At 41.5% G+C, this 27877-nt stretch overlaps 1 protein-coding gene across 1 annotated transcript; it reads left to right on the top strand.

Annotated features, from left to right (window-relative positions):
• The first annotated feature begins 418 nt into the window (after nt 1–418).
• PCSK1 (proprotein convertase subtilisin/kexin type 1) lies at nt 419–27877 on the top strand. Its single transcript, XM_059833436.1, has 14 exons — nt 419–598; nt 2477–2581; nt 6035–6145; nt 8439–8585; nt 9042–9118; nt 11218–11306; nt 15359–15531; nt 17801–18013; nt 19186–19286; nt 20279–20512; nt 21727–21884; nt 23861–23994; nt 25831–25992; nt 27515–27877. Exons 1-14 carry the CDS (start codon nt 419–421, stop codon nt 27875–27877), a joined length of 2247 nt encoding a protein of 748 aa, XP_059689419.1.

Genomic DNA, 27877 nt, shown 5'->3' with positions numbered 1-27877 from the left:
CCGGGGGCAGAAGTCCGCCAAGTTGCCGCCGCGGCGGACGGCCGCCCCCGTGCCCCGGGGCCCGCCCGAGGCCCGGCGGGCTTCGCCCCCGCCGCCCGCCCGCCCGTTTCCGCGCACGCCGCCTGCCCCCCCCCGGGGAATTACCCCCCCCCCCCGGCTCGGGGGCCAGGTACACTTGACGTCAGGATGGCTGTCGTCGCTTTGACGTGTAAACAGTCATTTCCATTCCGGCTCCGGAGGGTCTGGGCGCCGCGCAGCCCCGGGCAGCCGCGCCGCGCCGCGCCGGCAGGCAGGGACCCGCGCCGGGCCGCCGCCTAGCCCGCTCCCCCGCGCTCGCCTAGCAACGCGGCGCCCCGCCGCAGCCCGCCGCCCGCCCGCCCGCCTCGCCGCCGGCCGCCGCTGCCCCCGCCCCGCGGCCATGGACGGGCGCCGCTGGGCCGGCCGGTGCGCGGCCCTGGCGCTGCTGGCCGCCTGCTGCCTGGCCCGCGGCGGCAGCGCCGAGCGGCAGTTCCTCAACGAGTGGGCGGCGGAGATCCCGGCGGGCCCCGACGCCGCCAGAGCCATCGCGGAGGAGCTGGACTACGACCTCGTGGGGCAGGTACGGCCGGGCGGGGGCCGGACCGCAGCGCGGCGCCGGGCAGCCCGGCGGAGCTGCCCCGCGCCGGGGCTCCTTTGCCTCCCGCCCTCCTTCCTCAGGGCTGCCCCGAAACTTGTGCCCGGCTGCCGCTCGCGGGGCTCCGGGGAGTTTGCAGCGCCTTCCCCCCGCCGCCCCCCGGGCCCGGGTCCGCAGCTGGCGCGGAGCCCCGCGGCCGCGGCGCCCGGCTGGGGACGGCGCTCCCTGAGGGGACCGGGCGGGGACCAGCCAGGGCGCTCCCGCTGTCCCTGAGGGGATCGGGCAGGGTCGGGCAGGGGGCCCGGCTCTCCCTGAGGGGGTCCGGGCAGGGCACCTGGCTTTCCCTGAGGGGACCGGGCAGGGACCAGGCAGGGCGCTCCCGCTCTGCCTGAGGGTGTCCAGGCAGGGTCGGGCAGGGCACCCCCGCTCCCCTGAGGAGACCGGGCAGGGGCGGGCAGGGCTCCCCGCTTTCCCTGAGGAGACCGGGCAGGGGCAGGCAGGGCACCCCCGCTCCCCTGAGGAGACCGGGCAGGGGCGGGCAGGGCACCCCCGCTCCCCTGAGGGGGTCGGGCAGGGCACCCCGCTCTCCCTGAGGGGGTCGGGCAGGGCACCCCGCTCCCTTGAGGAGACCGGGCAGGGCACCCCGCTCTCCCTGAGGAGACCGGGCAGGGGCGGGCAGGGCTCCCCGCTTTCCCTGAGGAGACCGGGCAGGGCACCCCGCTCTCCCTGAGGAGACCGGGCAGGGGCGGGCAGGGCTCCCCGCTGTCCCTGAGGGGTCCGGGCAGGAGGCGGGCGCGGGCAGCCTGGCTCCGGCCCCGCGCCGCCCCCGACCTGGCCCCCCGCCATCCCGCCCCCCCGGAGGCGCCATCGCCATCGCGGGGCTTCTCCCCAGCAGGCCCTCCTGGCGCTTTTTTGGGATGCCGTGACGTCAGCGTTGTCAGGGATGAGTAACCGCCTTTAGGTAACAGCCTCGTCCCACCTCCAGACGAGGGTCCTGTGCCAGGCAGCGCGTCTGGCAGCGCTGGGGACCCCGCTCCTCCGCCGCTCCTCCGCTTCCCGCCCGCGCCGCGGCCCGCAGCCCTCCGCCGGGAGCAGGCTGAGAGCGGGGTGGAGGTCCCCGCTCCCCAGGTGGGCCCCGTGCTGTGGGCAGCCCCTTCCCGGCTTCCTTCCCGCTCTTCGGAGGCGGGCGGGCAGCCCCATGTCCCCAGCACGGGCATGTTCTCCGGACTCTCAAACCTAGGCGTGATCCCACCTCTGTAAATAAGGTTTGGTCTTTCTGTCGTTGGAGTCGGTGGGTTCGTCCCTGCCGATTTCGAACAGCCCCTCCTTAGGGAAGAGGGATGTTTAAAGCCGGTGGGGTGCACCCAGGGGTGAGCAGCTACTGTGCAGGTGAAAACGCCAGTTTGGTAGATGCCTGTACAAACCAACCCCACAGTGAGGTTTCTGAAGCCACACAAAGCTTTTTACACCCGTTCAGCTGAACCCCAGGCAGAGCAGATAAAACTGGTGTGTGACCATACATAAAAGCTGTCCTTCGAAATATGACCGTGTCAAGGTATGTCCATGAGTATACTGGTCACTACTACAAGTACTAGATTATTGAGTACTGTAGTAGTAATGACTGCTGCTTCACTAGCTTACATGAAATTATTCCCCCAGTTTCTCCTAGCAGCACACAGGCTGTGAGAAGCACTTACTACTTGAAGAGTGTTTTTTAGTTTAGATTAAAATATCTAACGGCTACTTTCTTGCTCTTTTCTTTCCCCTTTCAAGCCAAATGAATTTGGTCAGGTTGTGATTGTTGATATTTGTTTGCACTGGGGAAATATCTCTCCATAGTTAAAGTACGCCTCTGTCTTATAGATCGGATCACTCAAAAATCACTACCTATTCAGACATAAAAGCCATCCAAGACGGTCTCGAAGAAGTGCCATTCATATCACTAAAAGACTTTCTGATGATGAGCGGGTGAGTGTTGCATTTATTTCTTTTCATGCCCTCTGTTTATTCTGTCTCCTTATTGCTAGCTTTGTAATGAGGTCACAGGCAGGCTTTCCTCATTTTGCAAGTCTAATATATTCAGCCATCCGTAATCATGCTGAATAATACTTTATTATTCTGTCATTAACAGGCAGAATGTGACCCTCTCTTACCATGTTTTTTGCAAGTGCTTTCCAAATTAAGATTTAAGATATGCAGCATTGCAGAGGCTTGGAATTTCAGATGTTCACGTGTCGCTGATGAAAATATGGGTGAGGAACCACAGGGCTCAATTCAAAGTAAAAATCCACAAATGCAGTAAGTTTCATCAGGCCACATCTGTGCGATTACCATGGGAATTAAGTTTGATTTAAAGTGGCTGAATATTTAAAAAAAAAGTAGGGGAAAAAGGCTGAGGTTTGTCTGGATTGGCTTCTTCTATGACAAGCTAAAACCCCTACTCAAAGGATCCATCACACGTTCTAGATTTGCAGTCTTTTGGTGCACTGGGATCCCACTGCAATCAGAGAACAGGCACACTGGAGAGCCAGGGCTCCAAGGTATGATCCGCTGGTGAAACAGACTCCCCATTTATTTGACTTTATTTGAGAGAGAAGCACACCTGTTTGTAAACATACTGAGAAAATGGGGTAGGTGGCACATTTAAGGAACAGGCCAGAATGCTGTCAGCCCCTCTTAAAAACAATTTCTGGCCAATTTCAGAACAATGAAATTTGAATTTCAAATCAGTGTTATTGCAGCAGTCATTGTAAAAATACGAGCAGTCCAAAACATCAAATAACCTCGTTGTGAAAACCAGGAATTTATCATATAAGAACAAATCACTTGAGAACAAGTAATTGGTTATCTGGAGGTTTTGGATGCAAATGTCATCTGGGAGGAAATAGTCCATGCGTACGTAGCTAGAAGAATTGAAGGAGGGGGAGAGACAGGGCATTTGTTTTTCCTGTTCTGTTTCAAAACTGTACGCTCCCATCTGTCTCCTTGCAAACATTGGTTTAACCGTTAAAGTCTTCTAGGTGAAATCATTCTACACTGGGGATGTGCAAAACCACAGCTTTAGTGTAAATTAGTGTTCACATTTATACGTATACCAATGATCAAATGATCAGTGCCATCACAGTATAATGTTCAGTTCCTCCCTTTTTTGGACTTGTTATATTGAACACATCTCTTACACAGGGAAGCATGACCATGTTAAATATACCAAATTGTAATGTCATAAGCAGAATGGAAGCAATTGTGTTGTACACATTACTGCCAAACATTATTGCAGACTTACATACTTGGATCCAAAAACAGAGCTTCAAAGTGCTGCAGGTGATTTGCTAAATTTACTCCAATTTCCCTTTTATTTACCATCTAGTATGCAAATTAACTATGTGAATGAATGAGATGTAATTATGTCATTATGTAAGTACATAAACACAAAGCAATCATGTAATGCTCTGTAGTTATACATGGACCTTTGCTCCAAAGAGCTGCTCTTGTTCAGCAATGGCCTATTTAAAAAGATTTAATTCAATCTTTGACAAGGGAGAGAGAAGGGAATCCTGCTTTTGTTAGTATAAGGCCTCCATGAATTTTATGGTATGTTAAGTGTGAAAGCTGGGGTAAAACTTGGCTCTAATCTGAGTATTTATCTGCTTCGTATAGATGTCCCCGTGTTTGTTGTAAAACAGATAAAGGCTGTGAATATACTGAAAGGGGATAATTACCTGGTTCGCTAACTTCTTCAAGTATTTGCACTAGTTTCCAAGTCTACTTTCTTGCAAGAGACCTGAATCTAGATTATTTTCACTGCTTTATATACCAGCGACTGGAGCTTTGGCACGGGGCCTTCAGCTTTTGCCGTAGATGGATGGTTGGAACCTCACCCAGCTGCTGACTGACAAACATTTGGCTTGTTTGCCTGACATATGTGCTTGGTAGTTTCGGCTCATTTCCCTCAGTGCAGTTGTCCACATCGAAAAAAATAACAAGCATGGAAGTTGTCAATTGTTAATTACTGTTGGGTGTTGAAGAGGCCAAGCTTTGGTGTGGGCAGAGAAGAGAGAAAACAGTAATTGCTCTAACCTGTGCACAAGTATGTATGGCCCTGGCTGTCAGTAGGGCAGTTTAAAATACTGATACTTGCATGAGTATATTCATCTTCTGTGACTAACTACAGTTTGTAGGAGTTTTAGCGTGAAATATATAGCAAAGGGAATAGTATTAGAGAGCTTTCAGTAAACATGCCTGGTGTAGCTACCATTTTTAAGGGTTTATGTTCTTGCAGTGAACTTCCATTAGGCGTTCACTAGAAAATCATATTTTAATCAAATTAGTACTTTTTTACCATTATAATTTCTGAGTCACTCTTATTATTGTTTCATATATGGTGATAGATGTAAGGACCATAAACCCATTGGATTGCAGTAGAAAAAAATAATGAAATTTATTCAAATGTTTAAAGCAAAAGGTTAGATCCTCCTCGAGGAGGAGGATCCTCCACTTGAGGCTTATATCAGGATCTCAGCAATCTACAGCACCTGAGTTTGCTTTGCTCATCTGGAAATTGGGATGAAAAGCACCAGCTTGATCTGTGTCAGAGTGACTGTCCAGGTACTAGCAATGAAGAACATTTTATTCCCGTTTCCAAAAAGAACACACAGCACAGAGCGAGGTATCAGAATCAGGATTTGATCTGAACTGGGTTTAGTAATGCATTCAAGGAAACAAAGTGGGATACACTTTTAAAATGCAACCTAGTGACTTAGAGATGGCTGTGTCTGTGCACAAATGCTATCAGCTCGTTGTATCAATGCTTTAGCAAAACACGCTGAAGCATTTTGGCTTTCAGTTGCCTGAAGTGGAATTATGCCAGTGATGAAGTTAGTCCAATATTCATAGCTTACTAATTGATCACACTTCAAAACACCACTGGGAAGGAGAGATGAAGGTCCAGCTGGGCTATGAGTAACAGCATCATTATGATTGCTAGACTAAAGCCAGAGATAATCTTTCTCCTTTTCTTTTTACGCCCAATAGAAATAGATAGGCATTAAAATGTAGGTAGGAGAAAGAAGCAGGCTGTGGTTTTGCTTGTTTCAGTAACCACCACTGCTTAGATAACCTTCTAACCACACTACACGTTTGATAGAAAAGCCTGCCTTGTGTGGCGTTCACAGGAATGCTGCTGTTAACTTGTACTTAATGATTTTCTATGAATTGATTTCTATAGTATCATGATTTCACCAACTCCTCTTCCACAAAGTACACTGTACTACAGTATAAATAATCCTACTCTTTGCATCAAACATTGCTCATTTTTGCTTTAGGCATTAAAATTTTGCTGTGTGAGGAAACCCCTTACCCTCTAAGCTAAGAAAGTCCTAACCTATAGAGACTTACTTGTCATATTTATACAAATAATTGTAGGTGTCATGGGCAGAGCAGCAATATGAAAAAAAGCGAACTAAGCGTGCCACCGTGAGAGACTCAGCAGAAAACCTTTTCAATGATCCTATGTGGAATCAGCAGTGGTATCTGGTAAGGATTTGTTTCATTGTGGAACTGGGGATGGTGGATTTCAGTTGTGCTGTCAGCTGTATTATTTCACTCGTATCAGAGCGATTGCACTGAAGGGAGTAAATGAAGAGTCCCTGTCATTAGCATATGCTATAAAAATGAGCGATCTCTGTGATAATATTTCCAGGCAACCTTCTGTTTTCTTTGAAGTGTCATTTGTGCAAAGATTCTAAAAGCCAATTCAGGCTGCTGCTTAGGATAGGGATTGATATTAGAAAGCAGTGTAACAGTTAAAAGCTACCTTTATGATAATAACAGTTAAAAGCTACCTTTATGATAATTTAAAAATATTTGCTGTTGGCATGTAAGAAGTCCCTTATCATGTCTGAAGCTGGCCATGTATTTCTTTATTAAAAATGGTAGTGCAGAGTGCATACTCCAGAGGAAAACGAAACCATATGCGTGCACGTGGCAAGAACCTTCAGACTCTTGGACTAGGATTTAAATACAAGAGGGTCTCTACAGCTCACATGTTCAAAACCTCAAGGAAAAGAAATTTTCTGAGCTCTATAGTTTCTGTCTGCAGAGTTCCCACAACTCAGAAATGCAGTTGAACATATCTATTTTATATGGTTTCTTTTGAGAGTCTGTATTTTCACTATGCATCTAGCTGTACCTTCAGTCCAGGCTTCATTGCTTTCCCTCAGAATGGGGATGGGATTAAAGGTGGGTATAAAAAATGAAGAAGAAAGGTCAAGCACAAATGTGGCCCAAGTGGCTGGAAATACCTTTCTCTTCTTCAGTTCAGCTTAGAGAAAACAGACCAAACTCTAGACTGTTTGTGTAATGGTTTGCCCTCTCGTTCCTTTGAGCTAGGAAGAATAAATTATAAACTACATAGCATAAAGTACTTCCATGAAAATTCCTGCAGACTTCTTTTCAACATAAAAAATGGTTATCTTTAAGAATTTAGCTTTTCTTTGACGCTTAATATCTGTTTGCTTCTTTGCCTGTTTCTAATAGGAAGCAGGAAATTTCCGAGATGTCTGAATTGGACAAATACACAAACACACACAGGGTTCAGAAAAGCAGTTTTGTGAAAAAAGCAATGTCTTGCTCTCCAGGAGACACAGTTCCTTCTTCCACCTTTCTGTGCTTCTCACTTCTTTTCCCTCTAGTTTTCCCACATGGGAAACAGGAACATGACGCTTACCCTTGTTTGCAGTGCACATCGAATTTTTTCTGATTAAAAGCTTAAATGTGTTAAATATTTTCTTCCAAAATATGTTCCTTGCCTTGTAGTAAATAACTTATTATTACCTTATTATTATGATTTGATGGCAACAGTTTTTAGCTCTATTCAGTGTACCTTCACACATTACTAGAAAAATGATTACTTGATGGATTCTGGAGAACAAAACTTGAAACCTCAAATAATTCCCTGAGCAGCAGCAGTCAGAGAAGAAGCATAAAATGAAATAAAGGTCATTCCCATAACAAATTTCTTTTTCTAAGCCTCATATTGTGTGCAGCATTCCTTTGGAAACAAAGAAATGAAAAACCTGTGATCAATGAAAAACCTGTAATTATGCACAGAGAAACAGAAAGAAAATGCTTTTCTTACATCTGTGCTTTTATGGGGATTGTAAGCAAATTTTCTAAGTTATATGTATGTACTGCACATTTAATATCACAGAGGAAAAACAACCCATTTAGGAGCTACTCTTCAAAGAACTTGCTGTGGAAGAGAAGGCTATAGATGATTCATGCTTCCAGTTGATTTACCACAGGAACAGTAATGAGGGTAGTAAACAGAAAGTTGTGATTCAGCACAGTTGTTCGTAACCAAACGACTACCTTAATTGTTCTATCCATTAATTATTTTGCTCTGGCTAACTTGAACGTCAAAGGGGAAAACACATTTGGAGAAAACGCAGCCCACTGTACTGTGGGGTACTGTCTTGGCTTCCCATCAAGTGAAAAGAACAAATGTCAGCAGGTCTGATGATTAACTCAGCGTTCCAAGGTTCATTGGCACATCCCTACCATTCCCATGTTTCTGCTGCCTACCTCCAATAAATACAAAATGCTCTTTGTTCAGAGGTGGTCTTCAGGGATCTTCAAGTAATAGGGTAAATCTTTCAGTGCTATAAGCATTTGAAGAAACTAATTTTTGTTTTATCTTTGCAAAATTTGAGCAAAATGTGCAAATGCAGGCTGGGGTGATTTAGAGCACCTTTAAAATACAACTTTAGACCTGTATAGTATAAATGGATAAAAATGTTGACATATTTTATTGCTTTCTGTCCCCTAGCAAGATACAAGAATAACTCCATCCCTGCCCAAATTGGATCTCCATGTTATTCCTGTATGGCAAAAAGGGATTACAGGCAAGGGTGTTGTCATCACAGTACTAGATGATGGCTTGGAGTGGAATCACACTGACATCTACTCTAACTATGTAAGTTTGGGCATTAGAATGCTATGGAATAAATTAATCAGTTGTAAATTTGATATATAGACACTCTTTGCCAGCTTGCTGTCTGTTCTGTAAGTCAGCTCCTACCGTACAGAGACTGAAATATTTGCCTTAGGCATAATTTGGAACCTGGTCTGTGTCACAGGAAGCTGAATGTTACTTAGCAATGATGGGGGGGGGGTTGGTTTTTTTTCCCCCCTCAATGGGTTTAGTTCCCAGGCATGTTTGTATACAGTGGTTTAATGCTGAATTATTAAAGCTCTGAGAAAAATTTATGGAATTGTTAATGCCCATCAAATTCTACCAACTTGATTGCTGTCAACATGAACCACAACAAATAAATAAATAAATACAGACTCTAGAACCCATTTTGTTACACATTGTAAAATGCATTTTCTAGTTGTCCGAATTAATTCTGTGGGGTTTTTTTCAATGTAGGATCCACAGGCAAGTTACGATTTCAATGACAACGATCATGATCCCTTTCCTAGATATGACCCAACAAACGAAAACAAGTGAGTAGCCTCCCAGTTGTGTGAAAAGAACAAAACAGTACCTTATTAATTAGTGTGTTAGAACATGCAAATGCAGAAATATCTATGTGTGTCCCCTATTACAATTATATAATAAAAGGAAACATTTGTATAACAGAATCAGAGGATGGTTGAGGTTGGAAGGGAGGGACCCCTGAAGGTTGTCTGGTCTGAGCCCCTGCTCAAGTAGGGAGACCTAGAGCTGGTTGCCCAGGACCACAAGCCAAGATGGCTTTTGAGTATTTCTGAGGAGGTAGAGTCCACAACCTCCCAGGGCAACCTGTGCGAGTGCTTGGTCACCCTCACAGTAAAAAAGTGTTTCCTGATGTTTGGGAGGAAACTCCTGTGTTTCAGTTTGCACAAAGGTTTGCGTGCACCATTGGCACAAACACTGGAAAGTAAGGAAATTAAAGTCTCAGATTAAAAGCTTCACAATTGTAATCTCCCTATAATGTCCTGAATTTCTTCATATCTTTGTATATGTAAGGTACTGATAAGTTTCTGTAAGAAAGGGACAGTCTGTTCATGTCACCGTGTGTGTTTCTAGAATGATACCTCCCTAAGCAGATTTTGACTTCAGTTCTCTACTTTGCACTGGAAATTTTAAAAGAATATGTCTCCTACGAAGGGCTCTGGAAGAGACTGTGTCTTAGAGGAATCTACCAAGAAACCCATCCCTTCAGGTCAGCTTTTGTAGCTAAGGATGCTTTTTCCAGTTTTGGCAGTACCTTTTGGACCAGTAGAACAGCTTCTAGCACAGTGCAGGCAATCACAGGTGAAGTCATGCTTCTGACCTCCTCTCATACGGGTATAACACATGGTCAGACACCAGAGGAGGTTACGTTCACTCCTGGGACAATCTGTCTCTTCGGAGGCATATGAAAGCTTTATTTAGACCAGGTTTGGCCTAAATGTCCTCAAGATAATAACCTAGGAAGATTCAAAAGGCTTGAACACAAGACGACCAGCCAGTTCACTCAGCAGACTTGTGGAATTTTCTCTGATGCCCCACCTTGAGCTACCTCTTTGATACTCTGTGGAACATTTTGATGGGTCTGTCACACCTAGGTGTATCCATGGTAGTTCAGGGAGGTATTTTGTCCATCAGAAAGAGAAGAGAATGGACCTTTTTAAAAGCTGGTACACAGAAGAAGTAATTCTCTTAAATCAATTAGGATGCCAGTACTCAATCAAGATACAGTAAGAAACTGGTGCAGTGGTTCCCTGTTGTCTATCAGACAATACAATATCAACCACAACATAAATCAGTGTCTGGGGAAAAAATGAATCAATCAAAGGATAAATATCCCATGAATAAGACATTTGAAAAATGACATTTCTACTTTGTTACAGCATTATTTAAGAGCAAGAAGCCATTATCCTCTTGTTCCGATGACATTAGCTCTTAAATCTACCTGCATTACCTCTAATCTTTATTAATAAGTAAATGGAATTCAGCCCAGAAGCATTCAAACATTTCATTGAATAACAGTCTGTAGTATTAAATAATACAGCTCTTTTACAATTACACTTACGTGAAGGTTTTCTGTATTGTGGAATAAGAGTCACCTGTGGCAAAAAAGAATTGCATAGAAAATAGTTGGTGACAAGAAAAATTTAGCGATTATGAGGATACTTGAAAGGCTAACTTTCTGAAATCCTAAATAAATGCAGTCATTAAAAAAAGAATATCTAAATGTGTGATTAAAAAAGACTTGTATCATATTTCTGTCTGAAGAAGGCTAGCAGCTTCTTAGCCCCATACTTTCATGCTACTGTTGCACTCTGCTAAAATACTGGTATCTTATACGTCTACAGACTTCAGTGTGACTTAGATTAGGTATTTATCATCTCATCCCAATGATCCTTTGATCGGTAAGTAGGTAAAATTATGTTGATTGAAACCTAAGAGAAACAAGTATTTTTGTGTCACGTAGATACAACTCAAAAATTATTCAATAGCTGCATTGCATTAATTTCAACGAAGACTTCCACCAAATCAAGAAGGCCATTGATGAGTCTTTGTGTACATTACACAAAGATGTTAGGAGGTGATGTTTGTTTTTAATACATTTATTCAGGCATGGGACACGATGTGCAGGAGAAATTGCCATGCAAGCCAACAACAGAAAATGTGGAGTTGGAGTAGCCTACAATTCCAAAGTTGGAGGTAAGAAAACAAAAATAATTAGATGTCTAATATGAATGGAAACCAGACAGGTCCTGTGAAGTGCTGAGTGTTTTCAGCTACCATTAATCTGAAATACTAATGACTTGTCCTTTTCAGTGTTCAGTCTTGTAGTATCAGGCTACAAAATCCTGTCTGGACATAGTGCAGAGTGTTACATCTATATGACAGCATTCTTTGAATGTCAGCATGCTCTCTGGAATTTGGTTATCAGTTGAATATAGGTAGAATATATAACAACAGCAACAGCAATATAGGTGGTGGTGGTGATGATGATAATAATAATAGCAACAACCTATACTGTACCCAGAGATAAGACTGTATCTTTTAAGGAATGATGGACTCACTTATAATTGGTTATTCTGGAAGGAGGTGGCATGGGGGAGGAGAGCGATTGAGTAGAGTGAAAGTAAGAATATACAAATTTATACCCACCTTTGCCTGCAGTGTATTGTTTCCATCTACACAATTGCATTCAAAAGGTCACGTCAGTCGAGATAGTCAAACTTCTGTGGTTTTTGTTTCAACAGCTTACTTCTCTACTATCTTCATAAGTTAATTTTGAAAATAAGTAGAATCTTGCTTGCCCATCAATCAATATTGCCATTTTTTTGAAGCTGTGACTAAAAGTTTAATCTGTTAGAGGTTTATGAAATAGTCATGATTGAAGTATCAGTTGCAAATGGTTATTTAGCTCAGAGGAAGATACTTGCACAGTCCTAGTTTTTCCATTACTCCCTTTTTCCCCTTTAAACAAAGGGACGATGAGTGGCAATTGACACCCATAACTGCCATTCCCACCATTTCAGTCTTGTGTCTGTAGGTTCCCGTTTACTCTACTGAGCTGTCATAGATGTCAGCTTTGCAGTCTGCCTCTGCCATAATGCATTACGCTGTCATGCTCTGTTTAAATAAAATATCTCACTCATAAGACGAAGACGCCAAATTTTCAAAGCAGGGCAAAATGGATGAAGCTGCAAAGATGTCTGAACTCCTGCTGTGCCCATATTTTAAGGCACTTGCATCTACAGTGAAGATTCTTCCACAGTTATTTGCATATGCTCTGTGTTCATTTGCAAATGCAAACTACAGATCTGTGCTGGGTGATTTGTCTAGAAAAGAAAAATAACAGGAGGAAACGCAGTCCAGCAATCCAAATTACCCAGAAAGCTGCTTACACGTGGGTGGGGGGAGGAGAAAGAATAGAAAAGTTGAAAGACATTATAAGCTGTTATAGATCACCAGCCTGATTAAGATAGGGACATAACAAAAATGTGTTCAAAGAGCAATGGAAGATAGGAGAAGTCTTCAAAAGATTCAGATAAATTTGGAGTGCCTAAACATTGGAAGGCTTTTTTGATGTTCCAAGCTATATCGGATTCATTTTGTCACAGGCTTTTTTCCTCCTTTTTTTTTTTAAGTCCATGAAATGACACATTACACACTTCTATTTGACATTAGTTCAGGGTGACTTCTTCAAGTGGCTGTTTGCTTGTAGCAATTGCCATACTGGATAAATCCAGTGGTCCACAGCCAATGCCTTCTCTCTGACAGTCAGCAACAGCTACTTTAGGGAAAGAAACCCTGACATTTGGAATACGTTGTTCTCTAACCTTCAGCATCAGAGGTTGGTTTAACTTTCCCTTGAGGGGTAAAACAAAACATTCAATTCAAAATCTTTTGTTTTCCGTGAAAATACTGACTTCAATAATTCTGAGTGTTCTCACCAGTCACAACAATGCCTGGCCCTATTCTAAAACCTTGATTAGTCTCTTTAGTACTTTGTGGCTGTGAATCCCATAGGCTTTTCTGTGTGCTGTGTGAAAGAAAATACTTCTTAATGCCAGTTTTCAAAGTGACACCTTTCAGTGTCCTTTAACAGTCACCTCTTGTTCTGCGTAGAGCTGAGAAATGTGTGTGTGTGTACGATTGCCTTTGGAGTAAAGCAGAGTGAATACATATTCATGCATACCTACCCATAGTACTGTGCTACGATATTTCTCTGATGCTGCCATGGAAATCAAATGATTAAGAAGCTCCATTTTACAAAGGACTGGGCTGAGAGTTCCCGCACAGTGATGTGTTGCTAAAAATAGCCTTCTCCCAGGCAGATACATGTATGTGTCTGAAATTACCTTGGGCTTTGCCCTTTGATTTTGTGGGACTGATGATGGGAGCAACCATGTGCAAGATTAGGAAAGAGTTTATGCAAAAGGACATAATTGGAGTTTGCTTAGGGAAATATCGCTGCAGTCATCAAATCCCAGAGTTGACTTAAAGAAGCAGGATTTTTGGAGATCACAAAGACAAGACAGTGGGGTTTTTTCTTGAACTGTTTTCATCAGTGTGTTGTCACTGGTCTTGTTTTCTTCCTTACTACGTTATTTCTCTTCAGAGTTGGCTTTGTCTTCTTCTGTGGGAAATATCTGTACACTACTCTCTGCATTCCCAGTATCTCATTATGTGTTGCAAGCTAACACCCAGAGCTTGCAGTGATTTCCACACAGGCAGATCTTTGCTCACAGCACAGTGGTATGAGAGAATCTCACAGTTCTGAGCCAACTGCAAAATGAGTATTCAAAATGTTATGAGTTTAAGCCTATCCAGTGTAAGCGGTCCTTTTAGTACCTGAGGCACAAGATATACCTTGATTCTTTTCCTAGCTTTGTGAGTGATAGTGGAGTAGCCGTGGTTGAGTGGATTAACTTCTTTGTCTGTTTTTGCCACTAATTAATATGAAATAATAAAGCCCAGCTTTTTCTTGGAGATATTACGAGTCTTAGAGGCCAGCCATTTGGGAAAAGAATTATGCTTACAGTCTTTTTTTTCCCTGCTTGATAGTATAAAAAAAGAACAAGACATTGAGTGCAAAGGGGAGGTTGGGGTGGGGTTTTTTTGGGTGTGGTTTTTTTTTGGTTTTTTTTGGTTTTTTTTTTTTTGTGTGTGTGTGTTTTTTTTCTTTTAATAGAACGACCACATTTTGCTTGCCGTGCTTTGGAAAAATCCCCATTTTGTGGAAAATACTAGAAAATGAGTACTCATAATTCACCAACTGCCAGTAATGGTGCAGCTGCTGTAGTACTAACTCGCCAAGTTCAAGACAACCCAGACATTTTTATTGCTTGAAAACACAGGCTGAATCCTGACTGCTGTGGCTTTTACATTGCTGCCGTTGCTGGGAGAGCCATGCCATAGTGGGAATTTTGCCAGACTTCTGCTGTTTCTACCCTCCTCCAGCACTGGACAGTGGTAGCAATCCTACTGCAGAGCTAGGGATTTGCAGAGCAAGAGATCCAGTGCAGATGAACTGCTGTCTGCCACTGAATTTTAAGTACCACTGAGATCAGGCTTGCTCTGAAGAAGATTAGATCATGCAGTTCCTAATAAAATGTTAATGGCTAGATATCTCTAGCATCTCTGGATTGCTCACAGTAGAAAAATAGTGGCAGTAAAACAACAGTGAGAATTTTTTGTGGTGAAGATTGAAGAGCTAGTGAAATCGCGGTGTCACAAAGACAGCAAAATCTTAACGACCCTGAGGACAAAGTGTTTAGTCAGAACATTCAGAACTACATCTTTGAACTAAAACTCTTAGAACTCTTAAAGATAAAAGTAGTGTTGATAAAACCTATTGAATTTTAGTGACATCCTAGCAGTTTGAGAAGTCTTTGTTACAGATTTAGCAGAGAGGAAGAAAGAGTCAAGAAAGAGCTCAATGCAGTAAGAAGAAGCAGGAACAGTAAGCAAAACATCATCTTCTTGGCTCTCCGTAGAAAGAAAGAAGCAAATAAGAGGCAACCAAGATTTTAAGAGGGGTTTTTTTAATGTTTGTAGAGAGGACTGAGCTCTGCAAATAAAGGGTAAGTGTACTGTTTCACATGGACATGAACTGTCCTGAGTTTTACTTACATGAACAGCAGTAGGCTGTGGTTGCTATAGTTATGGATTAATTTTGCTGGAAACTTTACAAACAGTTAACGTAGACGAAGAGGGAACAGCAAGTAAATCCAGTCTGCTTGTTTTTTTCTGTTAAGGTATACGTATGCTGGATGGAATAGTCACCGATGCTATTGAAGCCAGTTCGATCGGTTTCAATCCAGAACACGTGGATATTTACAGTGCAAGCTGGGGCCCTAATGATGATGGTAAAACTGTGGAGGGACCTGGGCGGCTGGCACAGAAGGCTTTTGAGTATGGGATAAAACAGGTATGATAGTTAACAGAAAGGTACAATAAAATGTGCCAGAGAACAGGATTTTAAAATGGTTGATATCAGGGAAGAAACGAAAATGGTTTGTGCTGTCTTTGCTCAAACATATTTGAAAAGGAGGAGATAGATTTTTATCATACAGGTCAGAGGAATTACCGGCCAGAACAGGACTTTTAAACAAGCACCATTAGAGCTTTCTAAGCCAGTTTTAAGCTGCCATTCTCCACAGACAAGCTTTCTTTTTCCATCCTTACTTTTGCTGCCTTTGTCTCGCCCTACCCCCACCCTTCTCTGCTGCTTGTTTTGCACTGAACAGTAATTGGATTTCTGCACTGAAAGCCTATAAAATTTAATACAAAATTTCTGCTTTGTGAGTATTTTTGTATGTGAAATAGTGATGCATTTTAGCCCCCTGTGGATGGGCTTGTATTATGTTAATTGCATTAGTTTATAAATTGGTGCATATCATGATCCGATTAAGATAGTAAAAATGCATGATGAAAAGTATTGGAAACAATGTTTTTACAGTTCTTTTTTATGTTATCCTGTTTAAATCTGGTTGGATGATAAGTGGGGTGCAAACTGAGAGCTACGGGGGATGTATTGATAAATACTCTTGCACTTGCTAGTGAGGTAAAAAGATACCTAAGGATGGACAGGCAGTAATATAGTGAGGAAGACTGAATCAGAGACAGGAGAGGAGAGAAATGGGGGAAAACTTGAAGGACAGAAGCAAAGACAAAGAGGATTTTGGAAAAAGGGCAGATAACATTAGCAGACGGAAGGAGAGAAGAAGAGTCTGACAGCTGACAAAGGTATTCTGAGGGAAGAATGAAGACCAAGAAGAGTGGGCTGGTGATAAACAGAGATCTAAATCCATAGGTAGGCAGCAAGAGATGAGGGAGAATTAAAGGCAATAATTAGGCAACCGATGTTCAGTGGTCTTACTCTGAAAAAGCAGGTTCTTTGGTGAAGAATGTATCTTTTTTTACACTGTCTTTTATTTCTTAAGGGGAGCAAATTTACCCATTCATTTGTCAGACTTCCTTTTGCAAGGATCTGGATGGTCTCCATTCTGCTTAAAGTCAGTCAGAGTTGGGGTTGCCAAGAACTTTCATCCCTGACACCTTCATTGCTGGCCTGGGAAAGCACTTAAGCGTATGCTTAGCCTTAAGCATCTGAGAAGCATTAGTAGCACTCTGAAATCTAAGCAGGTGTTTACATATGCCACTGCTTTCCTGGGCTGCAGCCTTTGCTCTCAAAGGAAGATACTATTTCATTTTCTGTAATTGACAGGGCTTGTCCTTCCCATTTTAGCAGTTGTATCACAAAGAGTACAGCTTACTTTTCTTTATTTTTAATGTTCTAAGTGCTGCAAGTGTCTTAGTGCTTGCATGAATAACTTCAAATCTCATCTGAGTGGGATGATAAAAATCTGATTTCAACTGCTGTTTCCAGTGAATGTACATATATTAATAGTGAACAACATATCAACTTTTGCTCTTCACACGAAATGGATGTTTCTCCTCTGAAGGACTAGCACAGCTTAAGACTAGATAGGGTGATACCTGTTTCCTCTATGATAGCTGTGATGTTTTTCATGCTGTCAGCATCAGTTGTTAGCTGCTGCTCCCCATTACACACTGGAGACCAGAGCAGGGAATGAAAGTGGTTATGTCTGGAGACTGGTGGTGCTGGCCCACAGATTTGTAAGAGAAGGGAGGGTTTTCAGTCAGATGTGCTTGCTGGTTCACTGTATTTCAGCAAGTGACTGCTAACCGTGAAAGGCTTCCTTAGAAAAAATAAATTGGTGAAAAGGTCGTATCATGTACATCATTCATATTGCTTGCCTGTACCTCTGTGATTACAGGGAAGGCAAGTGAAAGAAACGCTGATAAACTTGCCATTTCTTTAAAAAAATGGGCATTTTTCCTGGAAACGTTCAGGACCAAAGCATCAGCATGCGGGAAAACTTACCTGTTGAGCACAGACTCTGTTTTTAACTTAAAAACCTATTCTGAAGAAAGTTGTACCTGGAACACTAAACCTAGACTAGTCAAACTAAGACATGTTCTGTAGGGTGTGAAGTAGGATACCTCAAGTAGCTGGTTTCTTCTGTCTCTGTCTTCTATAGTGCTTATGGAAAATTGTCCTTTTCTGCCTGAAAATGTTTGATATATTAGGCTTTTTGGGGGTGAGGAGTTGTTAAGAATACATTACAGAGACTGAAATCTCTTTGATAACCAGTCATTTCCATTTTCTCTAGGGCCGAAGTGGGAAAGGCTCCATTTTCGTATGGGCTTCTGGGAACGGAGGCCGTCAGGGTGACAACTGTGACTGTGATGGTTACACTGATAGTATCTACACTATCTCCATTAGCAGTGCTTCTCAGCAAGGCCTTTCTCCCTGGTATGCAGAGAAGTGCTCTTCAACTCTGGCCACAGCATACAGCAGTGGGGATTATACTGACCAAAGAATTGTAGGTTGTTTTTACCAGATTCAGAACAAACATAGAAATGTATTATATATACAAATAACAAGTGAGAGCTCTTAAATGCTTGGTTTCAAGTGCCTGCTTTACATTATGTGTTACATGCTTAGTGCTTTTGCCTTGCAATACTGAGGAATTTGTAATCCAAAAAGTGACTGTATTCCTGGAACATCTTCTACTGTAAAGCAATGGCTAAACAAAATCATTGTGTCAATGCAGTTAAATCAGCATGCTGAATTTGTCCCCTGTGTATGGCAGCGCTCTCTGCATGAAGTTTGATATGGTCCCATTCTTCAGGAAGGGCAGATGAAGAGAGATTTAGAGTAAAAGTAAAAAGAACCTGTGAAGTTAGTGTACCATGTGAGTCATTACCTCTGATATACCTTGCCACTACCTTTTGTAAGATTGTCAGCCCCTGAGTTGCCACTTACGACAGCAACAATAGTGCTTCCAAACCTGTAAAAGGTACTCAGCAAGCAGGCAGAGCAGTGTGCCTTCATTAACTGTGCAAGAAATAACTTGTACTCAAGAAAATTGCTGTGATAAAATAATGTTGAAGTACCTATAATTTCTGTTCAGCCCTGGTGGATGCTAATTTTACAATAAACTACAGTGGTGGGGATTAAAACAATGTCAATCCAAGTTAGCCAGGAGATCAGTCCTTCCTAAGTGGCTTCTGTTCGCAGCCGAGATGTAGATACATGGGCAGATGAGTTGGTATTTAATTTCCAAATAAAGCACGTGTTTCATTGCAAATTATAGTTGTTCTGCTGAAGAGGGAGCAGAACACCAATACTAATCCTATGAGTAATTTTCTAGCAAGCAGTAATTTTAAATGTTCTAGGCCCAACACAATGATCTGTTTCTATGATTCACCAGTAAGCCTGAAACACTTATTGTGAAACCTTAGAATAAAATAAGATATTCAGTGTGGGAGTATTTTGTTCTAACACAAAGCGTTTTGATACAAAAATTATAGTTGAAGTAAAAAGAGTGGATTGAAATATGAACAGATTTAAACATCCATCACTTTTTCTGCTGGTGAGGAATGTATTAATACACACCAAGTAAAGGATACATGGTTATGTTTGTGAGTGTGGATATGACTGTATTTACAACTGTTTATTCATGCAATCTGTTTTTTTTGTTTTTTCTGTCAGACGAGTGCTGATCTTCACAATGAATGTACAGAGACTCACACTGGAACCTCTGCATCTGCACCACTGGCAGCAGGAATTTTTGCTCTAGCGCTGGAAGCAAAGTAAGATGTCACACAATTACCTTTGAAACTCCTCTCTCTCAGCCACCCCACCATCTTCCCCAAAATATTGTCTATTTTAAAGAGGCACCATCTCATGCTGCAGCTCTACTTTTTGTCAGTCAGAGTTGCTCAGCCTGATGACAAAAATCAGCAGCTACTTGTCTCAACACCTTCCTAGCGAAGCAGAACCAATGTAAGTAAAACGTGATGACTGAGGAATTTTAGTTCATTTTGTGCACTGGCGACAATTGTTTACTGAGTTCTGCTCAATTGCACTTAAAAGCAGCGAGGCTGCACGTGTATCAGGAGAACATAGTTTGAAGGCAATAGGTTGCAGGAGTTTAAATTAAGTCTTTAGTCAATTTACAGAACCTTTTCTGCCAATGATGAGACATAAAATGGAAGTTACCCAAGCTTGACTGTCAGAGCAGGCAGGGAGCAGGCAGGTTCAGATCCTGTAGGGCTGGTAGTCAGAATGCATCACTTAGAGAGGGTAAAAAAAACCCAGGACAGGACAGGACAATGGCTTTTTCACAGAAAACACTTCAGGCATTAGGGCATAGGCCTAGTACTTGAATGTTTTAGGTTCAGCTCCATGTTCTATTGCATACTCCTTTGATGACATAAGCCAAGATACTTAGGGCCATATTTTAAAGGGTAGAGTTAATCACAGATAGAATCAAATACCCAGTGATTTTTCAAAGTCCAGGTCCCACAAAGACTGGTGGGAAGTACTAGTTTTGCTAGTTAATTTTAAATGCCTGAATAATTTTGAAGAATTGGACTCTAATCTTGCTAGACACCCGTTCTTCATTTACACAGAAGTCTTCTCTACCTGGAGAAGTATTGTGAGGATATGCATGCAACATGCTCTATATTTTAAAATAATAGGATGCCATATACATTCAAAGCATGTTCTGTTGCAGACTAATAATTGAGAGAAAAATGATAGATAGCCCTGAAACAATTAACCAGGAACGTTTTCTCAACAGCCCAAATCTAACATGGAGGGATATGCAGCACTTGGTAGTGTGGACCTCAGAATACGATCCACTGGCTGGAAATCCAGGATGGAAAAAGAATGGAGCGGGACTGATGGTCAACAGCCGATTTGGGTTTGGACTACTCAATGCCAATGCATTGGTAGATTTAGCTGATCCCAAAAGATGGAAAGGTGTACCAGAAAAGAGAGAGTGTATTGTCAAAGACAAAAGCTTTGAACCAAGGTAAGAATTTGCATTAGCAGTAACTAAACTTACATCTATCTTAGTAAAGCCTGAAAGATAGTGTAATCAGTCTTAGCAATTTTTGTCCTGTGACAGGCATAGTATATGTTGAAATCAAGATGATCTATTGAGCTTTAGTTGCATCCATAGCATGTCTCTTATGAAACACAAGTGTCTCAAAGGCTTCCTGAAAAGGCTTAGCAGCCACATTCACAAGTGCTCCCAGCATAGTAAGCCTAAACTGAGCTCAACATATGGTAAGTTATAATTAGTCACTAAGCTGGTTAATCAATAAGGATATCTAGACTGGTTTTGTCTCCACTTGTTCACTTATGGATTTGTTGTCTAGAAAAAATACAGCTATTTCAAAGATTGAAAATACATGGTGTGAGTGCACCAGAAGTCTGTCTGTAGAAACATATTACAGTGTTTTGGAGTGTGACTGCTTGGTAACGTTATTATTTACGCTATTTTACTATCAGTTTGCTTTTATGAGCTCTCTTCTTTCGGCGGAGTGCTGATCCGGTACTGATGTATGTAATACTTGCTGTTTTATGTACTTTTATTGCAGTCCTCTATGTTACATTATAAAAACAAAGATCCCAAGATTCTGAGTTTAGAATTATTTATGTGGAGATTTAGATACCCCTTTCTCATTAGAAGTAATGGAAATTGCGCAGGGAAACCTATGCACAGTAGCTCTCTGTACAGAGAATGTACAGAAGATGTAAGCTCTTTTGTTCTTGAGATGGCATTGACTACAAAGGGTTAAAATGGCTGTGCCTGCTGCAGTATTTTAACTTCATGATAACAGCTCCTCTGGATATTTGAGTGAGGGAACTAAGTATAAGTCTGATATAGTCCTGTGATGTAGCTGACAGCAAAGTTTGTTTTATTTGTAGTCTCTGTGGGACAACAAAGTGTGGACAGAAACCCTTGATTATCAAACTTGCTTTCTTGCTTCCAGGGTGTGTTGCACAAGTCTGTCTTATACAGTGCCTATCACTTGGTCCACTTCAGTATTACCTGTGCTTCCAGAACTCCACATGGTTTTTACTGGAGCATTCAAAAAAATAATGAATGTAGAATTTGTCTTTACTTCTTCCTTTCTCATCATTCTGATATGGGTGTTAAAAGTGTCATTTGCATTTCACATAATGATCCAGAATCAAAAGTTTCTGTGAGTAATCAAAGAACTCCTGTAATTTTGCCAGATTATTAAGAGCAAATGAGGAAGTCATCATTGAAATTCCCACAAAAGCCTGCGAGGGTCAAGAAAACTCTGTTGCATCTCTGGAGCATGTGCAGCTTGAGGCAACGATTGAGTATTCCCGTAGAGGTGATCTTCATGTCACTCTGGTATCTCCATCAGGTACAGGAGGCAAAGACACAGTTTGCTTGTGTTGCTGTAGTATGTAACATTTATTACATTAAAAGCCACCTCTGTGCTCTTCAGTGGTTTAAAAGGAGCTAAACAGATTGTTAGACAAATCTAGTTACCTCCAACAGGTGAGTGAGAGGACAAAGCATCGTGGGGACTAGAGAACTGGTTCTCTGAAACCCCTTTCCAGCCTTCATGTGTTCTGGGTTATTTTTCTGAGAACATGTTGGAAAATCCCCCTTCAGTAAATGAAGGCACCGTTTCTAATATGTTTTTGTTCTGGCAACAGGACCTATAAAAACTGAGAGTTCCCGGCAGACAACAAATTATAGTTCAATAGCGCTTACCAGCCTTACTGTGATTTAACAAACCAATGGAAAACAGGGTATCTGACTCCCTGGATTTCATGTAACTGTGTCTCCCCATTGGTGTATTTAAAAACACAGTGCCTCTGTTAGGCACCTTAGTACAACAATACTAAATGTGCTAGAATATGGCAAGCTATTTTGACAATTCCCTGAAATAACACCATAGGGAGAAAAAAAAATAAAGGAGAATGAGTATAAACAACTTCATAGAGAGTGAGATCTGTTAGATCAACTGATATTATTATAAAAAATAAACAAGCTTTGAGGTATGAATTTAAACATCAGGCTAATCTAATTTACTGATATTAAAGGCTAATCTAGTAATTCACAGATAATAGACCAGTAGAGCCGTGTTCATATCATTATTGCAGGACCTCACTACAGAGCAGGGTTAAGATACTGTATGTACAGTATATTTCCAAGCCCTACCTTGTCTGGGATTCCTTTTAAACCTAACCTTAATTCTTCCTTCTCTGAGTTTACCTTTTGTCTTATGGGAGAAATGTTGCTTTGCGGTGTTTCACCCTTGAATCTTGGTGGTATTTTCAAATTTAATTCTGAGTTTTAGTTTAGGAGTAGATATATGGACTGTCTCTAGGTACATCATAGAGATGACAGCTACAGTATCTCTCACTCTACTTTTTCCCTCCCAAGACACTGTTCTACTGCTAATATGTAGGAAGCATGGCTTCATCTTAGAAAAACGCCCATTTTCAAAAGACTGACAACAGGAATATGTTCTTCGTGTTTGTACCTATTTCTGTGGGTTTAGGTGAGGTAGCAATAGTCAAGTGCTGCTGCATCCGCTATTGTATCATGTTGCTATCATGGTTAAATTGTTCTTTCCCTTGGTTCTTGCTTCCACTTTCCTGCAAAACAGTACTACCAAATGTATGTTATTCCTTTTCTATATTTAAGGTGTTACCTTTAAATATATTTATAGCTTGTGATCAGGCTCCGTGGGGCTTCTCTGCTCCTTATTATGTAAATATAGCTCCCTTGTTCTCTCCTTACATGCAAACAAGCACAACAAATTTCCTACTGTGCAGTAGAGTCTCTTCTGCTGCAGAAATCCTTTGTGAACTGCAGCATGTTTGTAATAATAGTAACAACGCAAATACTTTTCACCCTGTTGGAGTTCCAGACTGTAGCAATTTACATCCACTCACCAAAAAAAACCTACAGTGATGAATTCAGGATAAGGCTTTTGTTTCACAATATTGCGTGAGCTGGTTTGCCTTCAGAACTTCCATCTCAGAAGTTTCCTGAACTGTTCATCAGTGAAAAATACTGGCTGTGTTTGACCTCTGTTTCTTATGCTTCTTTATGTGCATCCACTACTTTCTTTGAGTTAGAGACTGACCACTAAACAAGACGTACCTTTTTAGCGTGACCTGATGTGATAGTTTTTATGCTCCTAAATACTGGTGTGAAAATAATTAAAGGAACCACGGATCAGAAATAGCATGTTTCCTGTTCCATGAGCCACTGTTAAATAGTGTATTTTCCAGGTTACCCATGCACAAGATAGTGTACAAACTGAGCAATGTGGAAAGTAAAAGTGGATGTGTCACTACTGTTGATCTTGCACTAACACAGGGACCAGCACTGTCTTACTGGCTGAGAGAGAGAGAGATAAATCTCCCAACGGCTTTAAGAACTGGGACTTCATGTCTGTTCACACATGGGGAGAGAATCCAACAGGCACCTGGGTTTTAAGAATTACTGATGTGGTAAGTATGTCTGTATGTTAACTAGCTATGTTTGGAAGCTAACACAGATAAAATGATCACTGACTGCTACCAAGCATGTTGAATAGTGAGTCTTCTCATTAAGCAAGCTACAACAGGAGTTTATTTACACTAAGTATCCATCTGGATTAAAGATTAAAGAAAAAAGAGGGTCAGATTTTCTTGTTCTTTACATAAATGCGAAGGACCATCCTCATTTCACTGACATGTACCTGTCAAAAAGATTTCATGCCTATGTTTTTCACACATTATATGTCACTGAAAGAAATCACTTAATATAATTGTCTGTGATTCATGGAGTGAAATATGTAATTGCATTAACATATGACTAACTGCAAATTAGGTTTTTCTGCAGAAAGGAACACAAGATAGATCTAGTCTTCTCTTGGTGCATGTGCATAATTTTCATTAACTCAAAACCTTTTGAATTAATTAATTTCTGGTGACCTCAGAGAGCTATTCTCATGTATACCTTTCCCTAACCTCTTTCTTAGAGTAATTATTGCTGAACAAGGTTTAAGGATTAAAGCCAAGAAATCTACAGATATGAAATAAATAAGTTTACTAAAACCACCTGGGGATACGGATTACAACAGCGAGACACCAGAATAAAGCTGCTTGATAGGCAACTGAAAAATCATTCTCTTCAAAGAGAGAGCGATCAAGGGCACTCATCTCTGGAGAATTGCGTTGAAGTTGTCTGTTAATAAGCTTGTCATTAGGGTCAGATCCTGCCAGAAACTGAATGCTTCCTATCAGACACTGAGCCTCCAACCCCTATTGGCCTCAAATTGTAAACAGGAGGATAATGCCAAGTACTAAGCAGATGGACATGGCAGTAGAAGTAAATATTATTATCAACAGTGGTAGTGTTAATACTGCAGGCTTATAGGTAACCCCATGGTTACAGATACCCTGCTCTTTGTAATAAATATAATGCATTTTTTGGAACAAAGTTAAGAAGAGCATTTTCTTTGTAATTATCTCTCATTTTCCATTTTTAAGTGAGAGGTTCCTGAAACTTACATAAACCAAGCTTTTTGTCCTCAAGAGGTAATGCACTCTTTCCTCAGCTTGTAGGGTTTTGTGATTCCTGAAATAAGTTTTCAGATTAATAACCCTAACTGAAATCACAGATTCCCATGCAGAGTTACTCGTAATTTAATTGTGTGTAAGTTGTGAATGTAAACTTTGGTATAGACTTCTATTAGAAAAGAAGAGCTTCAGCAGCTATCTTCAGTCACTAAATGACTGAGCAAAAATTCTGAAAGAAGCTCTGGTAAAATAAAGTTTCAGTGTTCTCTGTACTTGTCTCTTCCACTTTCTACTCTTCAGACACTGCTGCCAAAACTAATGGACAAAGCATTTGTTGCTCACTTCCAGAAGCTGTGTTTCAGATTGCTGTTGTACACCACTACAGAATATTATTCCAAATTACTATTCCAATGGTAACTTTTGTGAGGAAATTGGCAAGGAGTGGCTTAATGAACAAATACTAATAACACAAAATACTACTTTCGTAATTTTAGCATTCTGTGTTATGACAAAATTCCATTGATGCTTACATGATTAATTAATAATTATGTTGCCTCAAAATGTGAATATCTGGAGTACTTAAGCCATTGTATTAAATCCCACTTTCTGATATATCCTGTCTCTAATATATCAGTCTTTTGGTGCTTATAAATTATTGTCTAAATTTAGATATTGAAAGCCTTATGATTTATTTCAGTGACTTCTGCCTACTTTAAGATCAAGTGTCCTGTTTCATCTTCTTATGTCCTGAGAACCTATGCTAATGCCATGCTTGTCCTTTAGTCCAGAAGAATACAAAATGAAGGAAGGATTGTAAATTGGAAATTGATTTTGCATGGCACTGCTACCCAGCCTGAACATATGAAGCAGCCGCGTGTATACACATCCTACAATGCTGTGCAAAATGACAGAAGAGGAGTGGAGAAGATGACGGATTTTGTAGAGGTAGCGTTACATTAATTTTTTTCCTTACATAGTTTCCAGTTTATAAGAAAATGATATTTTTTCCTAGTAAGAAGACACATTCATTTTGTATTCATTTCATCTAGTCCCTGACCACTTCTGAGTTGTGTATTGTAATTTTCTCCATGTCAACAGCTGATATTTTTATTAGTCACTGTTTTCATATGCCAACATCTAAGAGTTTCAGGATGGTAAGAGGATATTGCTACTAAAGCAGTGAACTCAATAGCTAATGCAGTTGAGTGGTACAAGGAGGGAGGAATACACCTCTGACAGGCACACTAAATGTATGTGATTATAGTGGAATAAGTGTCACATCCAAAAGGAGCTTTGCCTGCTGGAGTGCTTCCGGGGAGTTTGGAATGAAGTTAGTAACAAAAGATGTGGCAAAAGTCAGGGACTCACTGCTTCAGAAGGTTTGGTTAAGGGGATCTGTTGCTGCTAGCTCCTTTGTCACCCCTTCTTTACCTTTCAGGTAAAGTGCTCTAAACATACTTCAGGCTTCTGAGAGTGACAGTGGGTTTCCGGATGCACGGGATGGTAGCATTGTACATTTTCACAGTACTTGATTATGTCAACATCTTCGGAATACTTCAGTAATCACAGCACATCAATTTGTCTCCGTATTAAGTAATCAGCATGTCCATAAAGTATAGAGAGATTAACCTTCCTCAGCCAAGGTTATGAAGGAGAAGATTGAGGGAGACATGATTACAGTTTCTAAATACATTAAATAAGTGGCAGCCATGTGCAAGAAAATAAATCGGAAGAAAGTAAAAGTGGATTCAGGAGGTACGGTAGGAAAAGATTGGTGGACATAGTAAAAAACAGATGAAGATACAATGAGTGTTCAGTTAGAAAGACAGTCCTAGTGTAAATGAGGAAACCATGCAGCCACATACTACTGTGTCAATATGGGAGGCATCATAGACACTGTTGAAATGAGGTCACGCCTCTCACCGACTTCTCTGTCCATCTGTATCTGGCATTACTCTTCCAAGGTTTCCAAGACATATGTCATGGCCACCCGTTAGGCATACTTCACTGTCTTTTCTCAGGTGAGATCATCTCCAGAGAAGGTTATATGGAAGCACCTGTTCAGTTCTTTTCACAAGGGTATGTGGCACGATCAGAGCTGCCATCACCACTGCATATACTTCCTTCAGTTAGACTGCTGAGGAGCTGTCTCCCATAGTACAACCAGAAATACCTCTTAAGACTGGGACAAATCCTGCTGTAAAATGACGTGTTTTATCCTGCCAATGTAGAATCTGGATTTATAACTTCCTATATTGTGGGGAGATTTGATGTTTTATAACATATAGTCCTTTTGATAGTCTGTTTTGGTGTATAATGGTCTAGTTCTTTTCTAGATGCTAAGTGGCTCCTGAATGAAAAAAGAGCATCTACCCACACATAGATGGAAATCAGTCATCAGAGCGAATCTTAATCCAGTCAGTTTTTCATTGACATCTAACCTTTTTTATGCTAATCTGTATTCTAGGATCATACCACACAGGGAAACCTGAGTGAAAAACCCAAAGTCACAGAAGATACCAGTAGTAGCAGTGACAAAGAAGAAGATAAAATCTCATCAGAGGCTATGCTACATTTACTGCAAAGTGCTTTTAGCAGACAGATGGCTCAGAAGCGACTGCCAAAGAAGACTGCAAGTGAGAAGTTAAATATTCCATACGAACACTTCTATCAAGCCCTCGAGAAATTAAACAAGCCCTCCCAGTTGAGAGACTCAGAAGAAAGTCTGTACAGTGACTACGTTGATCTTTTTTACAATGCCAAACCATACAAGCATAGAGATGATAGACTGCTGCAAGCTTTGGTTGATATTATAAATGAAGGAAACTAA

Source organism: Gavia stellata, chromosome Z (assembly GCF_030936135.1).
Source record: "Gavia stellata isolate bGavSte3 chromosome Z, bGavSte3.hap2, whole genome shotgun sequence".
NCBI lineage: Eukaryota > Metazoa > Chordata > Aves > Gaviiformes > Gaviidae > Gavia > Gavia stellata.
This window is presented reverse-complemented; position numbering and strand designations above follow the sequence as displayed.